Raw genomic sequence first — 16,796 nt, 5'->3', positions numbered from 1 at the left:
TGTTTGGTGCAAATTAGTAATATTTAAAATATAGAAGTATGTGGTAATGTTTAAAACTTGTTTGAGGGTCCTGAAGTTTCAGAGTAGGCTACTTTGCGTCCAGATGCCTGCCTTTGCATATTTTGAGTCACAGTCTGCAGCACCGTTGATAGTACAGAGACAGTTTGGTTGTGGGAACCCTATTAATGCAGTCAGATAACTTTCTGTTTGTTGCAGCTCTGCAATATGGTACAGGAATGTGCTGTCTCATGTTACTCTGTTATAGAATGAGAGTACATGCTCCGTGTCTCTCTCTAAGATGGCCATACCACTCCATTTTCCTTTGATGCCTTATTAAAATATCCATCCTACAGGGCAGCATCCCCGCCTGACGCATTTGCCATAAATTCATACACATTCCTAGTAAACATTAAAATTCCACATTATGTGTTCCCCATTTTTGTAAATCTTATCCCTGTCATCAAATTCTTGGATGTGTTGGGATTAAATCCAACGTGCCCTATCATTAATGCTCTTTCGTATAATCAGAACATTACACATTTGCATAATTACAAATAGCTAGACTAGGCCAATGTAATCAGAATGCAAATAATGTGAATCCTAACCAATTAAAACGGGGATACTGAACGTAATTTTATTTTGATTGTATGGATAGGGTAAAAAGTGTTGTGGATAAAAAAATGTAAAAACCATATTGTCACACACAGGGTCTATTAAGGCCTTTGTCAGAATGGCAACTAGGGTGAAAAGGACAATCATGCACACTGCAGATATGTAATTTATGTAAGTTTTATATTCCAACACTGAACCGGTATTAATAATGTTCTTATATATACAGCACAAACATATTACTCCACACTTTATAAAGCCGCAAATATTTGGCCAAAAGCTGAAATGAACATAAAGTGTGGAAAAAAGTTTTTAAAAGGTTACAGCAACCCTTTAACTTAAAAAAAAAAAATGTTCTTCAATTTACAGTGCTTTATGGGGCATTTCTATTAGCCCCCTCCACTTAAAACCTGTTAAAAAATGTTACCTGTTACGTACCTGATATCCAGCACCGAGCGAAGCTCCCTTCTCTTATCTTCCACACCACCTCCTGACATCATCCCGGCACTCCAGCGGTCCAATCACTTGTCATAGTGCATGCGTGTAATCTGAACCAGCAACGTGAGGGGTATGAAGATTTGAATTACAATTTAAAAAGACCCTATGTAAGTGACAGAGGGAGGGGAAGGCTATCTTCCCCTTGCAGGTGCTCTGTTTGTAAGGGGGAAGATTTTTACTTTTGTTGCTAGTACACTGACGACGTATATAAAATATGCACAGAATTGACATTAGGCAGCCCAAAACAGAATTCTGGACTGTCTAACTCACATGTGCTGGGAGTGCAACAAGCCCCTTGCACACAATTAAAAATAACTCAGGAGTAACCCTTTAAATCCCTAATTCACTTAAATTGGTCAGTCACAACATTAAAACCACCTGTCTAATTTGTGTAGGTCCTCCTCATGCTACTAAAATAGCTTTGATGCGTAAATCTTGAACAAGACCTCTGAACATGTCATGTGGTATCTGGCACCAAGAAAGTAGATCCTTTAAGTACTGCAAGTTGCGAGGTGGGGCCTTAATAGATCGCATTTGTTTATCAGCACATCCTACAGATGCTCAATCGGATCAAGATCTGGGGAATTTGGATGCCAAGGTAACACCTTGAACTCTTTGTCATGCTACTCAAGCCATTCCTGAACAATTTTCACAGTGTGACAGGATGCATTATCCTGCTGATAGAGGCCACTATCATCAGGGAACACCATTGCCATAAAGGGGTATACATGGTCTGCAGCAATCTCTAGGTACTTGGTACGTGTCAAAGTAACATCCACATTAATGCCAGGACCCAAGGTTTCCCAGCAGAACATTACTTAGAGCATAACACGGTTTAGCTGGCCTGCTTCCTTCCAATAGGGCATCCTGCTGCCATCTCTTTCCCTGGTAAATTATTCACATATTCTAAAAGAGAACGTAATTCATCAGATCAGGCAACCTTCTTCCATTGCTCTGTGGTTCAGTTCTGTGCTCAGGTCCCCACTGAAGGCACTTTTAGTGGTGGAGTCATAATGGGCAATCTAAACGGCTGGTAGCCCCTTACACAGAAAAATGTGATGCACTGTATGTTAGGACATCTTTCAATCATGGCCAGCATTTTTGAGCTACACTATCAAATCACTTCTGTGTGATTGCACCACTCGGGCTAGCCTTCACTTCTCCACGTGCATCAATGAACCTTGGGCACTCATGACCCTGACGCCTGTTCAACGATTATCTTTCCTTGCACTAGGGATGTGCATGGGCAAAAAAATGTGGTTTAAGTCGCCATTCTGAAATTCTGCAATTCGGGACTTCGGCAATTCAGTTCGGTTCGGCTCGGCATTCCAAAATTCTGCACTTCAGCAATTCGGGACTTCGGCAATTCGGCTCCGTTCGGCAGTTACGAAATTCAGCACTTCCAAAATTCAGGACTTCGGGACTTAGGGTAAGTGTAGGGTTAGGGGTAGGGTTGGATTCGGAGTAGGGTTAAGGTTGGGTTAGGAGTAGGGCAAGGGTTGGGAGTAGGGTTAGGGTAGGGTTAGGGTCAGGGATAGGGTAGGGTTATGGTAGGGTCAGGTTTAGGAGTAGGGTTGGGCTAGGAGTAGGGTTAGAGTTAGGGCAGAGTTAGGGTTTGGTAAGGAGTAGGGTTAGGGTTAGGTTACTGAGTAGGGTTAGGGTTAAAGGTAGAGGTACCCCTACTCCTAACCCTACCCTAACCCTACTCCTAACCCTACTCCTTACCAAACCCTACCCTAACTCTAACCCTACTCCTAGCCCAACCTTAACCCTACCCTAACACTACTCCTAATACTACCCCAATCCTACCCCTATCCATTTTGCCACTTTTCAGAAGTCCGAAGCACTTCGGAAATTTGGTTCTGCACTTCGCAATTCTGCACTTCGGACATTTGAACATTCAGAAGCATCCGAATGTCCAAAATTCAGCCGAATTTCCATTTGGACCGAACCGAAGTGCACATGTCTACCTTGCACCACTTTTGGTAGATACTGACCACTGCATACCAGGAACACCCCACAAGACTTGCCTTTTTGGAGATGCTCTGACCCAGTTGTTTAAAAACAGGGTTCTCTCCAGTATCTATAGCATGACCCTCTCCAGTCAGGCTACTAATGCAGAATTTACACTTCCACATTATCTTTATCAGTTCTACTATGAATGGCCGTGACTACACGCTTCTAATCCATCCACAATACTCTCAGCCTCCTTTAGCACACATATCCACTACTCTTAGCTGTAGTGTTTATGGAGCTTAGAGTGCTCCTATAAGAAATATTCCAGACTTATACAAAATTCATTCTATTTTCTTCATGTTGTCATTCTTACTTAGGGGACAAGCTATGCTTTCCATACCCCTTAAGTTGTTTTCTTTAAATGTATCATTATGTCTGAAAACCTAAATTTAGTCATAATTTCAAGATTTCATGAATATCTTTATAAAATGTATTGGGAGAACATTTATTAAAGAGTTGTATAGCTTATGATACAAACTTCTAATGGTGCTTCTCAGTATTAATTTCAGCCAATATTGCTTAATCTTATCTGGTATTACTGCTAGCCCAAATAATATTACAGCATTATATGACGTATTAGACAAACATCTGGGATCTGCAGGGCTTGCACAGAATCAATAAAACCAGTAATCCCAGCCGTTTTCCATTTGTTCATTTAGAGAAATGTGCTTAATTAAAATATATTGTGTATGATATGGCTAGTGTTAAAAGAGTGCCCCTTCTGCCTGGCAATTTAGACAGCTGGCTAATTTGAAATTACTTGGGAAAAGGAGGCCCTTTGATTAGAATTTTGAAACTATCCCCACCCCCATCCTCCGCATGCTCAAGACATTACCAACTGCATATCCCTTGAATTACCATCCTGATCCTAGTTTCTCACTGATTATTATTATTATTATTATCGCCATTTATATAGTGCCAACAGATTCCGTAGCGCTTTACAAGATAGGGAACTGGGTGATCTGTACCTTCAGCAGCCCAGATCTCCATCCCACTTACACTCATATCTCTGTATAGCTGATGCCCTAACTCTGATGTACAGGATGGGGAGACAGGTAAAATATGTGCCTCCAAAATATATACTTTGTCCCTGTATCTTTTCATCACCTGACTTTCTTAAACTATGGGCAGAGCTACAGTGTCCGTCCCGATAGCCACACCAGTGACCGCTGAAGGGATTTTTTATTTTGTAAATACCTTTTTTATTGTGTTTTTTGTTTTTTTTCTTCAGTCGTGGAAATCAACACGCATGTAGCAATGAGACTTGCAGGTCTCTGTGGTAGTAGCATAACAATACAATAACCAGAATCAGTACTGACAGTATGCCTATCAAGGCCAGAGCCTGTGTATGTACCATGTCCAAATTTCCCCTCGAAATATAGTCCCTACTCGTGATATGTGTGGTCTGGTTGACAGCTGCAGGGAATTGGCTCTCTATATAGGATCTCGCTGTCTCTAGGGATCCTCCATAGCACTCAATGCTAAAGCAAAAGGAACTGAATAGGACAAGATGGCAGTCACCAGGAGGGACAAGTTCAGGTAAATAAAACTCACCTTTACCTGCAACCCTCCGGCCACTGGACACCCAGTGGCATTGTCACCATCAGGAGTCTTTGTGAAATCGGCAAAGTCCCCAGACATTGACAGTGCTGCTTGAAAGATAGGATAACTGCAGGTGTAGAGCTCCCTGTACCCTTTAAATTCAGGGACAATTATAGCTGTATCCCTTACAGCCCTTATTGTTACAATACTATTTCATAAATGTGGTCAACAGCATATGTGGTTTCTCAGTTACAATACTGACTGGTACAAAGTTGTGATTGCTGAATACTCAAAGCCTGATCTTCACTCATTCCCAATTCTAGATAAGGGTTATACAAGTTTAGACTCTCCAAATGTTGACGTTGAGCTACATTTATAGTGTAATAATGTGTAGACTTTCTCTTTGTTCTACCTATCAGACAACACATGCAGTGTCTTCTCCCTGCTTTATGAGTCACCAGCCTTAAGGAATAAGAAATATAAACACATTCTCCAAAAAGAAACATAAAGTTCTATTTCTGAAAAAAAGGGCTAATCAAATCCTTCAGGAGCCTCGTTGGAGCAGTCAGGCTAATGTAAAACAGACCTCTGATTACCTTAGCAGTAAGAGTTTACTAGACAAGCAAACAACCCTAAAAAAATATTCAGCAGGAAGAAGGGGGAGGGTATAGAAGGGATTCTAATTGTTTCCTTTCCTACAAGAATTAGGGTTAACCCTTTCCAGGTGGCAAGGGCATTGTTGGCTCCTCTGGCACTGAATAGGTTCTAGAAGGTATTTGCATGATTATTTTTGCATTCCTGAGATACCAAGGATAGGATTCTCGAGATTGCTGAAGAAAAATCCAAAAATGGTATTGTAAACACTATATAAATATTTTGGCCGATTTTACACCTTTTTTTTTTTTACAAAATAGTCTTGTAACCAAAGGTTTTGGTGGATTTGTAATTGTAGATCATACTTTTTATTAACAGACTTAATTCTATTACTCTCTGGCATAAAACCTCAGAAAAAGGTGGTTTGAATAGCATGTTATGTTACCAAGTAATTCTTAGCAAGCACAGTGAATAAAGCAAGATCTAGCATGCTAAAATAAAGCCCAATCAATGGCAGTGATGATGAATATCTCACGTTTGACAAGTATAATTATTAATGGTAACATTTTGCTCACATTGGCAATTCGGATACCCTTCTCCTCTTCAATGTAGCCAACTACTCAAATTTGCCTAGCAATGCTATGTGAATACTAACTACACTAACTACTTCAGTGGCTCAGAGGACAGCAATGGGCTGGTTTGTAATAAAATGTTACTGTGGGATAAACACACTTGATGTGTATTGGGGATCGTATTACAGTCATATTTTACAAATGTCATAAATTCAGCATAATAGCTGTGTTTGCGGCTTTTGCCCCTGTGTCTACTTTAACCTAATTTGCAAGGGTTCAGTTTAATCAGCTAAGCCAGAGGCCTGTCCACAGCTCCCAACTCATCATCTAGGATTTGGAATTAAAACGGGTGTTATGACATCCAAATAGACCAAATAATGCCCAAACAGGGGCTCAGTCCCCTGGCAAGATTTATTACATTAAAAAATAAAAAAAAATTAAGAAAAATCGAAACTGCCTTTACTTTACCCTCTTACTCCAAATAAGGTCTAATTGTGAGAGAAGATGTGGGAAAAGGTTAAGGGTCTGTTTTCTCTAAACTTTTTCTGGGTACCACATCATTGAAAAATGAAATACGGGGGGGGCGTGTCTGACTTCCGGTGAGAGCGGTCGCATGGCTTAGGAGCTCCGCCAACATCCCGACCTAAAAGCAACTTTATTCACAGCATTTGCCGATAAAACTTGATAAAACTCACCTGCCCTGCCGTAGTGAATGCACAGGCACACAATGCCCTCAACTAAACAACTAAAACCTTCTGAAACGGCCAGAACGAAAAGATCTGAACGACGCAAAGAAACCCAAGATGGCGACGATGCGCTTAACCTGTCGGATGGCCAGTCTGACTACGAAACGCACACTACCAAGTACTCAGAGGGCCCGGTTACGGAGCGCGGCCTCCACAAAATGCTGCAGGAACTCCGGGCGACAATAACAGCCGACTTTCATCGCATAACTGGTGAACTGCACAAAGAAATCTCCAACTTAGGCGAAAGAACGAATAACCTGGAAAACAAAACGGATGAATTATGTGCGGCCCACAATGACATAGCGGACAAACTCCAGGTACTTTCGGAAGAAAACGCAATGCTGAAAACCAAAATGGCGGACATAGAAGACAGGTCTAGAAGACAAAATGTACGTTTTAGAGGCATACCGGATGATGTCTCCAGCGATGCTATGCCCGCTTACATTCTTTCCCTGTGCAAGTCTCTAGTCCCGAGCCTGCCCGATTCAGCATGGGCCTACGACCGAATGCATAGACTACCGCGCCCGGCTCGCTTGTCAACCGAAGTCCCAAAGGATGTTATTGTCAGGTTCCACTATTATGCGCATAAAGAAACGCTACTACTGGCGGCGAGGAAACTCTCAACTTTGCCAGAACCTCACCAACACGTCGCTCTGTACGCAGATCTATCGGCGGCCACGATGGCGAAGAGGAAGGAGTTCATCACGATCACTAAGACTTTACGAAACAACAACGTAATCTACAAATGGGGTTATCCCACAAAACTGGTTATATGGCGACAAGGTCGGAACTATGTGGCGAATGATCCGAAGGAAGGTATGAAGCTGATTACATCCTGGGGTCTATGGACTGGATCGCCCAAAGGACCAGAACCCGCTGAGATTGCGCCACCTAAGAGGTTCCAGGCAGAGTGGCAAATGGCCAAATCTCCAGCCAAAGCCCCTTGAACGCTTTAACATATCTACCTACTTGCAGGTTATGTTATTCTGAGGTTTGCCTTAGCGTTGTTATTTTGCCGATATGTGCACTATATATATGTCTTTGCCCTAAATGATCACTATGTTTGAAATAGGCCCACTTTCAGGTACGCCTCATGGGCCTTGCCCACGCCACGTGGTGCCCACTCAGCGTTATTTAACTCACACTTCCAATCTTTCCTTTATTACCGCTAAGCTGACCTGCATTATAGTTACTTAGTGAGCAACCTCACTATTCCCGGGTGCACGTTGTCATACATTTCCAACCCATATAATCTCTGAAAAATGTATCTCAAGGCTATTTTGAGGATTTAACGAACCTCTGACAACTCGCCCACTAAACCCATACCACTTGTGATTACGCAAGGCGGTACCCCAACATACCCCATGCACTTCCAGTTATGTTCATACCCAAATGTTGTTTAAGCCCCAATCAAGTGCTCTCTGAGAGCGGGTGTTGTGTATTGTGTATTGTGTATTATGTAAGTTATGGTTCTTCAGAACTCACATATGTGGTTATTGTTAGTATTATACCAATTTAAGGTTACAATCCATAGGTCGGGAGGAGCCTCAAAGCCCCTCGTCGTGTCACTCCTGGGTACTACAGTTTTACCCTGAGAATGACTACGTTTGTTAACCTTACCAAGGGTTATGTATGTAAATACTTTCGTTACTGGTATATTTTCTCTTCTGTGTTTCCCCTCCCCCATCCCCCTTTTGTTCCCCACCTAGATGGTTCCCAGGAAAACCCATTGCAGGAAAGACGTACTACCTGCCGTCCCCCCGTGACCACTCGTTCTGTCTGCATGGCTTCAAAGTTTCAGAAAGACCCAAAAATCTCATGGCTCCAGGTACTCAGAGCTCGCACTACACCTTCCACCAGGATAGTTCGCCCCATAGCCTTATTGATCCTAACTCATTATGGCCCATAAATCAATGAAAATCCTCTCCATAAATGCCAAAGGCCTCAATAGCCCTTATAAGAGAAAACAATTATTACAGGAAATGCATAACTCAAAGGCGGCTATTGTATGTGTACAGGAGACTCACTTTTCGAGCAAAAACCCTCCCCAACTTCGTTCCCCGAAATACCATACAGCTTATTTTGCTCACTCGCGAACAAAATCTAAAGGAGTTGCAATATTATTCCACACGGACTGGGTGTTCACATTACACAAACAATATACTGACAAAGAAGGCAGGTTACTTATATTGGTAGGAGAATTAAATGGAATAATGGTGACAGTAACATCCCTTTACGCCCCCAATGAGGCCCAAATTTCGTTTCTAGGCAAGGCATTCAAAAAAATTTCATCCATCAAACAAGGTCACCTAATCGTGTGCGGCGACTGTAACTGCACCCTAGATCCCTCCCTGGACATCAAACGCACACACAACAAGTCTCCCATCAAATCCTCCGCACACAACAGCAAATTACTCTCTCAACTCATTCATACACACGACCTCTACGATACATGGAGAAATTTATATCCCAAAGCTCAGGATTACACATACTTTTCACCCGTCCACCTGACGTATACGCGCATTGATATGTGTTTTCTTGACAAATCTACACTTCCCCACCTGTTAGATCACACCATCGGTCTTAGAACGTGGTCAGACCATGCTCCCATACTGATCACACTTGAGGTACCATACCCCCCAAGAGGGAGAGGGAAATGGCGCTTAAATGAGGCCATCCTTGACGACCCCAAGAATAGTCGACAGATTTCCACAACTCTCGATACTTACTTTTCCCTCAACTCTACTGAAGACACTTCAGTTGAAACTCAGTGGCTTGCACACAAAGCGGTTATCAGAGGGGAATTCATAAAAATAGGATCTATGGCCAAAAAACGCATTATTTCCAGAGACGCCACACTCCGCCAAAATCTCCTGACACTGGAAACCTCCAATAAAAAATCTCCTTCTAAATCTATCTCCAAACAAATTGCTAAACTGCAAGAGGAAATTCATAATCTCCAGGCCCAGATGTACGCCAAACGCCTACTTAAAACCCGCCAATCATACTACGTTCAGGGTAATAAAGCAGGGAAACTCCTAGCCAATCAATTAAAAGTCAGATACTTGCAGACAAAAATCCCATATATCCTATCCAAAGACAACACCAGAATTTACAACCCTAACGGTATTGTGGTGGAATTGTCCCATTACTATGAAGAACTATATAACCTAGCCGCTAACGGGACCACGCACATACCGAACTCTACTGAGATATCACACTTTCTATCCCAAATCACGCTGCCACAAACAACAGAACATCAAAATGAACTACTAGACGCACCTTTCACTGAGGAAGAAGTAGCACAGGCGATACGTTCCCTACCCAAATATAAAGCCCCAGGACCTGATGGCCTCTCCAATTATTACTATATCAAATTGTCGTCATCCCTAACACCGCATATCACTAAACTATTTAATAAAATTAGATTGATAGGCAAATTTCCTGGCGAAATGTTAGAAGCTTACATCATCACCCTGCCTAAACCCAACAAATCACCAACAATCTGCAGCAATCTACGCCCTATCTCCCTACTTAACGCTGATGTTAAATTGTACGCTAAACTGATTGCCAATAGACTTAAACCCCTCTTACATAGCCTAATTTCGGAGGAACAAGCAGGATTTGTTCCCGGGCGACAAGTAGGCGACAATACTAGGTATTGTATGGATCTGATCGATTGGGCCAATAAGCATAAAGTACAGGGCGTCTTAATGGCGCTAGACGCAGAAAAGGCGTTCGATCGCCTGAACTGGGACTATATGACCGCAACACTGTCGACATTCGGCTTTTCACAAGCCTTTCAGACCAGTGTTCTGGCCCTTTACTCAGCACCATCTGCTAAAGTATTTAATTCTGGCTTCACATCTAGAAATTTCCGAATATCTAACGGAACAAGGCAGGGGTGTCCCCTGTCTCCGCTGATATTCATCCTATGCCTAGAGCCATTGATTAAAATAATAAAACAGGACAGGAATTTACCCGGCCTTGCTACTCCAACAGGAGAGAAAAAACTGGCTCTCTTCGCGGACGATATTGTGCTTTTCCTTGCCAAACCGACTGAATCTATTCCACGACTCTTAAGTACTTTATCTACCTACGGCTCCATATCGTACTACAAAAACAATGTCGGTAAAACACAAATCCTCCCTATAGGCGTTAGCAAACAAGTGACACAGGAGCTGACAAATAAATACCCCTTTGACTGGAAAACGAAGGCCCTTTCCTATCTAGGGATAAAACTAACTCACTCTAGATCACAGACAATAAAAGAGAACCATATAGCGGTCCTCACCAAAATCACTAAACAAATGGCAGGGTGGGAAAAACTGTATACTTCCTGGATAGGCAGGATCAACTCAGTAAAGATGATGATTCTCCCACACATACTCTATTTGTTCAGAACACTGCCCATAGCTTTGCCTGCTTCTCTTATCAAACGGTTCCAAGCAGCAATTAATGCCCATATTTGGAAACGAAAGCCACCGAGAGTGGCCTTTCGGTCGCTTTGGCGTCCACTCCGACAAGGCGGGCTCAGTGTGCCAAACATTGCACATTACTACAGAGCAACACTGTTGGCGCAAAGCCTAAACCTCCTATTGGGTACGACGACTCCGGTATGGGTGAATCTTGAATCCGCCTGCGGCAACTTAGTCTCCCTCCCAAATGCTTTGTGGGCCTCCATTTCCCCGTCCACTCCCTCCATGCTCCCAACAACCCGATTCTTATTAAATTCTTGGCAAAAGTGGAGCACATCACTGTGGTCCAAGGAGGAGTCACTGTATCTGGCACCTCTATCAGCCCTCTCCAGTATCTCACCTGATCTCCCAACTCACAGGTGGATGTCACTAGGTATATCCCATGTTCACAAATTATTTGATAGGAATGGGCTACACCCGTTTCCAACACTGCAGGCGAAATATAGCTTACCACCAAGAGATATATTTTTATATATCCGACTGAAAAACATACTTCATTCCAATTCGATCACACATATCAACCCATTGGCATTTGGCAGTCTAGGGAGGAAATGCTTCAATGCAACAATGTCTCGTCAATCTTGTAAGTTTCTCTCCCTATGTTACTCAATGCAACACGACATCAACAAGCTTGCAAAATTGCCCTACATGCTTAAATGGGAGGAAACTTTAGGTATAGCCCCCACTATAGATGAATGGGAATATGTTATTTCGTGTACTCAAAAGTCATCGCATTGTGCCACACTTTGGGAAGCATACGCAAAAATGCTGATGAGGTGGTACCTGGTCCCGAGCAGACTTCACAAAATATATCCTGACTCCTCCCCATTGTGCTGGAGATGTAATAAGGCGGAAGGGTCCCTAGAACATATATTCTGGTACTGTGAAGACATACGTGATTTCTGGCGTGACATACAAAACGCCATTCACTCACTTTGCAAAATTAAGATCCCATTATCACCCAAAAGCTACCTGGTTCACATTATTGACGACCTGCAAATTTTGCCTGCAAGGGATGCGGTAATTAATATACTCTTAGCTGCCAAAATCAGCATAGCAACCCACTGGAAAAGTCCCACCAGCCCCACGGTAACAGAGGTTCTTCGTAGAACTGACACCACATACTACCACGAAAAAGAATGGGCAAAACAGGGAGGACTGGCCAAATTCCTAGTCAAATGGCAAGATTGGGAGACATTCAGAGAAACGGCCTTCTAAGAATTGTAATCGTACTGATAACTTACTGTTTGGGGTAGCATGCTGGGCACCACATCCACTCCCCTATCCTCCCCCCTTTTGTATCCCATTGTACTCTTGTTCTTCACTCTACTCCCCTGGAGTACCTGCCTTAGGAGGTTAAAAGTGTTTTTGATTGTTATAGTGTACAACATTTGACAAACAGCCGCTTACACTCACGCATCTTGTAACACAATAAGTTGTTGCCTCCTTGTAAATGTCCACCGAAGAGTATCCGTGTAAGACACAGCAGATGTACCAAGTAGATACCTAACCGCGATGTAGTGTATTGTTGTATCTGTCGCTGTCCAAACTTTTACCTCAAACATTGTAATACTATGTTTAAACCTCCTAATCCTTGTACAGTTTATCTTTTGTTATTGTATTGTACTGTATTATTTTCCCCCTGTCTGTAAGTCTGTTATAATTTGTAAAATCCAATAAAACATATACATTGAAAAAAAAAAAAAAAGAAAAATGAAATACATTGTCAGTTCATCTGGCGCTTAAAAAGTTAATTCACTAAATAAAGAATAATGGAGAACTGAAGAAAAGTTATAAATTCATTTAGTTATCCTGAGTATTTTTATTTCCTGTTAGGGAAATGCACCCAAATGTAAAAGAAGAAAAAAAAACGAAAAAAACATAAATAAGCAACATATATGGACAAGATGTATATTTTGTTTTGACTGTGTGAACTCTAATCGAGTGAAAGGAGTATACTCATTTTAAATTTTAATTTGGTTGGAGGGAGACTTTTAACCACTTACTGCAAAGATTTATAGTAGACTGTGTGGTTTATCAGGCTTCCCTTCCGTTTAGCAAGTACATGAATGAAAGAAGACCCAAACAGACAATAAGGTCTGAATGGTTACAGGTGTAAGGCTAAAAACTATTAATTATCTTTATTAAAGTAGCAGATCAGTTAAAAAGGAACCTCAAATAAACACCAGGCTAAGCGGCGCATGTTAAAACATATATACAGTGCAGTGATTATAAACTGCAAAACATATATACAGTTCAGTGATTATAAACTGCAAAACAAATATAAAGTGCGGTGATTATAAACGGCAAAACATATATACAGTGCAGGGATTATAAACTGTGAAACATATATACAGCGCAGTGATTATAAACTGCAAAACATATATACAGTGCAGTGATTATAAACTGCAAAACATATATACAGTGCAGTGATTATAAACTGCAAAACAAATATACAGTGCAGTGATTACAAACGGCAAAACATATATACAGTGCAGTGATTATAAACTGAAACATATATACAGTGCAGTGATTATAAACGGCAAAACAAATATACAGTGCAGTGATTATAAACTGCAAAACACAATGTTCTACCCTGGAAAGAGTGAGAGAAAACATACATGCCTGGTAGAGCAGCTATAAACAATGAGGGCTATAGATATATAGTCCTAAATAACAGACTGCTAGAAAAACCCTCACTAAAAAGGTAAACCCAGTAAACAACTGTTTTAGGCTAGGTGAAAATACAGATCAGAAAAAAGAACTTTCTATAAAGGTGTAGTATAACTTGGAGGTAAAAAATTGTCTACGGGTGCAAAGTAAATGCTACAGGTGTTAATCCTGCCTGGCCCCTCTCAAATAAAGTAGAATAATGGGTAAGAAAAAAAAACCTCTAAAATATTTCAGAAGCTTCCTAAGGAAGCATGTACTTAGCCATACATTAGCAAATATGGCTAAGACAAATATATATATATATTTTTTTAAAGTAGTACTCATAGTGTAATGTCCAAATAGTTGCCTATAGACACAAGACCAAGTTGGAATTTAGTGCTTCCAAATGAAATTTCAAAAGAAAATAATGACTGAATTTCACCCGAGGACAAATGGACAAATGGACGAAATTCGGTTTTTGGATTAAACTATTTTTTTTTCCTGCCTAAATGTGTTCAGATGAAACGACATTTTGGCAGCGCCCAAATATACTGTGAGCAGGTAGCCCACAACCTTTGCATATTAGTGGTCTGGGGGGCAATTGTCCCTCTTGATATTTCTCCACTGGTTTTAGAAAGCTGATGTAATACATAAAGAAACATTCTGTGTTTTTCTAAATTGTACAGCACTATATGATTTTTATGCATTTTAGTACATGGAATATGGAGTACATATAAATATAGATTTTGTATTTATGCAATTACTTAATGCAAGTATATACTAAATGTATGCAATTACTTAATGCAAGAATATATTAAAATATATATATTTTTACATTTAACTGTATGCATGCAAAAGTTGTTCCATTTTTTTTTATTGTCTGTTTTGTATTATGAACTTTTTTAAATTAGTATTTTGTGAGATGTGATACTGATTTTATTTATTTATTTACTTTTATATCCAGAATGGGTCACGTTATATGAAAGTCAACCTTTTGGAAATGTCTGGGACAGGTAAGCCAAACTACTAATATATATTATACGCTTTAAATGTTCACGACATGCTGGATTCACATCGCACCAATATAGATTTTGGTCTGGGAGGATGCTAGTTCAGGGACCTTCAGCCAAAGGGAAAATTGTATGGCCCCTCCCAAATCCTGCCCTATACCACATTGTATGTCCAACTATAAACCCTAACATTCCATAAATCACACTGTGACACCACATCTATGAATCAAGTTAGAGTAATATATATATATAAACTGCACAATTGCTGTATAAATCTTAAGTAGTGACATATTAACCCTGTACCCAGAGCAATCCCCCCACAATATGTTGTAAAAAATAATTCCAAATATGGTTTATTAAAGTCCCACTACCACTATGTAATTGGGAGTGTTGCTTCTCTATCAGAATTACAGGGACCTCGGGGATAACAATTAAATGACCCACTTGGGGTTCCACCCCCTGTCAGCCCTTCTAGCAATTTCCCAGTTTCGGTCCCATTGCAAGCAAGCAATCTGCGCTGCTCTTTGATATTTCCTAGGATTTCTTATTCAGCACATCTAATTTTAGATTAGTGGTGCCTAACCTTTTTTGATAGGGACCCAAATTACATACAAGACATCTGCTTGACAACTCGTTCTTTGATGGAACATTCCAAGCACCATATCCACTATAATGTGCTATAGTGGTTATGATGCAAGGAGTGCTCTAGCACTCTCCTTTCAAGAATGGTTTGACAACTTAGCTTGGTGCCCGTGGCTTCAGCCCTTCAATGAGAATCCAGTTGGCTCATCTAAGTTAAGTAGGACAGTGCAGGGCTGTTGTTATTGGTAGAGAGCATCAGGTAAGCATATTAAGCCAATGAGTCTGATCCTGTTGTGGGCCATGCTTAGCTTCAGTAACTATTTCTTAACCTTCACATAATGTGAAGCAAAATAAATTCTTTAAAACACCTTAATTATACCATTACACATGTTAGCAGCACTATTACACGTTAGCTTTCTTATGTCCCCCCAGCACAAACACAACAGCCCCAATTCCCCACCCTCCATCACAGACCAGTCCCTATCACCCCCAAACACACACTACAACCCCAGTTTCTCCCCACACAAACACTACCAACCCAATTTCTCTCCAAATACACATTACAGCCCTTATCCCTCGCAAACAAACTCTACAGATCCTATCCCTCTACACACCCTACAGCCTGTATCCCCCAAAACACACCTTATTATTCTTAAAGGGACACTCTAGGCACACAGACCACTTCAGCTCATTGTAGTGGTCTGGGTGCAGACTCCCATCAAGCTTAACCCTAGAGTGGTAATTATTGCAGATTTTATAAACTGCAATAATTACCTGCTAGGGTTAACTCCTCCTCTAGTGGCTGTCAACCAGACAGGGACTTCCGGGTTTTTAGACCAATTTTGGTCGTCTAAACGACGCTGGACGTCCTCATGCTATGCATCAGAACCTCCAGCGTCACCGGAATCCCCATAGGAAAACATTAAATAATGCTTTCATATGGGGAAATCCTAATGCGAGCGCGGCCATTGCTACGCATGCGCATTAGGTCTCCCAGGCCGGCTGTCATCGGCAGGGGAGGAGCATGGGCGGTGCTGAGTCAGCGCTGGACTCAGGTAAGTGCCTGAAAGGGTTAGCATTATTACTGTTTTCCTGGCACTATAATTTCCCTTTAATATTTTATTTGTTTAACTCTGGTACTTTAATGATTACAAATTATCGCACCCAGACCTTAAAACTTGATGACAACGTTTTACTGCAGTTTTACTAACATAGTAGATTACTGTCGCAACAGTATCTATATATTTGATTTTATTTTTTATTTTTTTCAGAAATTTTTTATTTATTTATATTAATCAGTAAATCTTTTTTTATTTACTTGTAAAGCTTCATCACAAAATGTAGAAATGGTTAGAGTAGTATCGAATTGTAAAGCGCTGCAGAATTTGATGGCGCTATATAACTAACTTAATAATAATAATAATTACTTTTGTCTTTATAATGAAAGAGAAATAAGGTTTGTTTTTTAAGTTTCCCCATTGTCATATGGCAGACAAT

At 40.9% G+C, this 16,796-nt stretch overlaps 1 protein-coding gene across 2 annotated transcripts in view; it reads left to right on the top strand.

Moving 5' to 3' along the window:
- CDK15 (cyclin dependent kinase 15) overlaps positions 1–16,796 on the top strand; it is a 220,531-nt gene that overhangs the window by 141,871 nt on the left and 61,864 nt on the right. For both annotated transcript variants that reach the window (XM_063428701.1, XM_063428700.1), the window contains one exon: positions 14,672–14,720. In XM_063428701.1, the coding sequence (XP_063284771.1) occupies positions 14,672–14,720 (49 nt within the window). The remainder of the gene's footprint in view (positions 1–14,671; positions 14,721–16,796) is intronic.

The sequence above is a fragment of the Pelobates fuscus genome, chromosome 8 (genome assembly GCF_036172605.1).
Source record: "Pelobates fuscus isolate aPelFus1 chromosome 8, aPelFus1.pri, whole genome shotgun sequence".
Lineage (NCBI taxonomy): Eukaryota > Metazoa > Chordata > Amphibia > Anura > Pelobatidae > Pelobates > Pelobates fuscus.
Note: the sequence above shows the minus strand (reverse complement) of the source record. Positions and strands in the feature narration are given on the sequence as shown.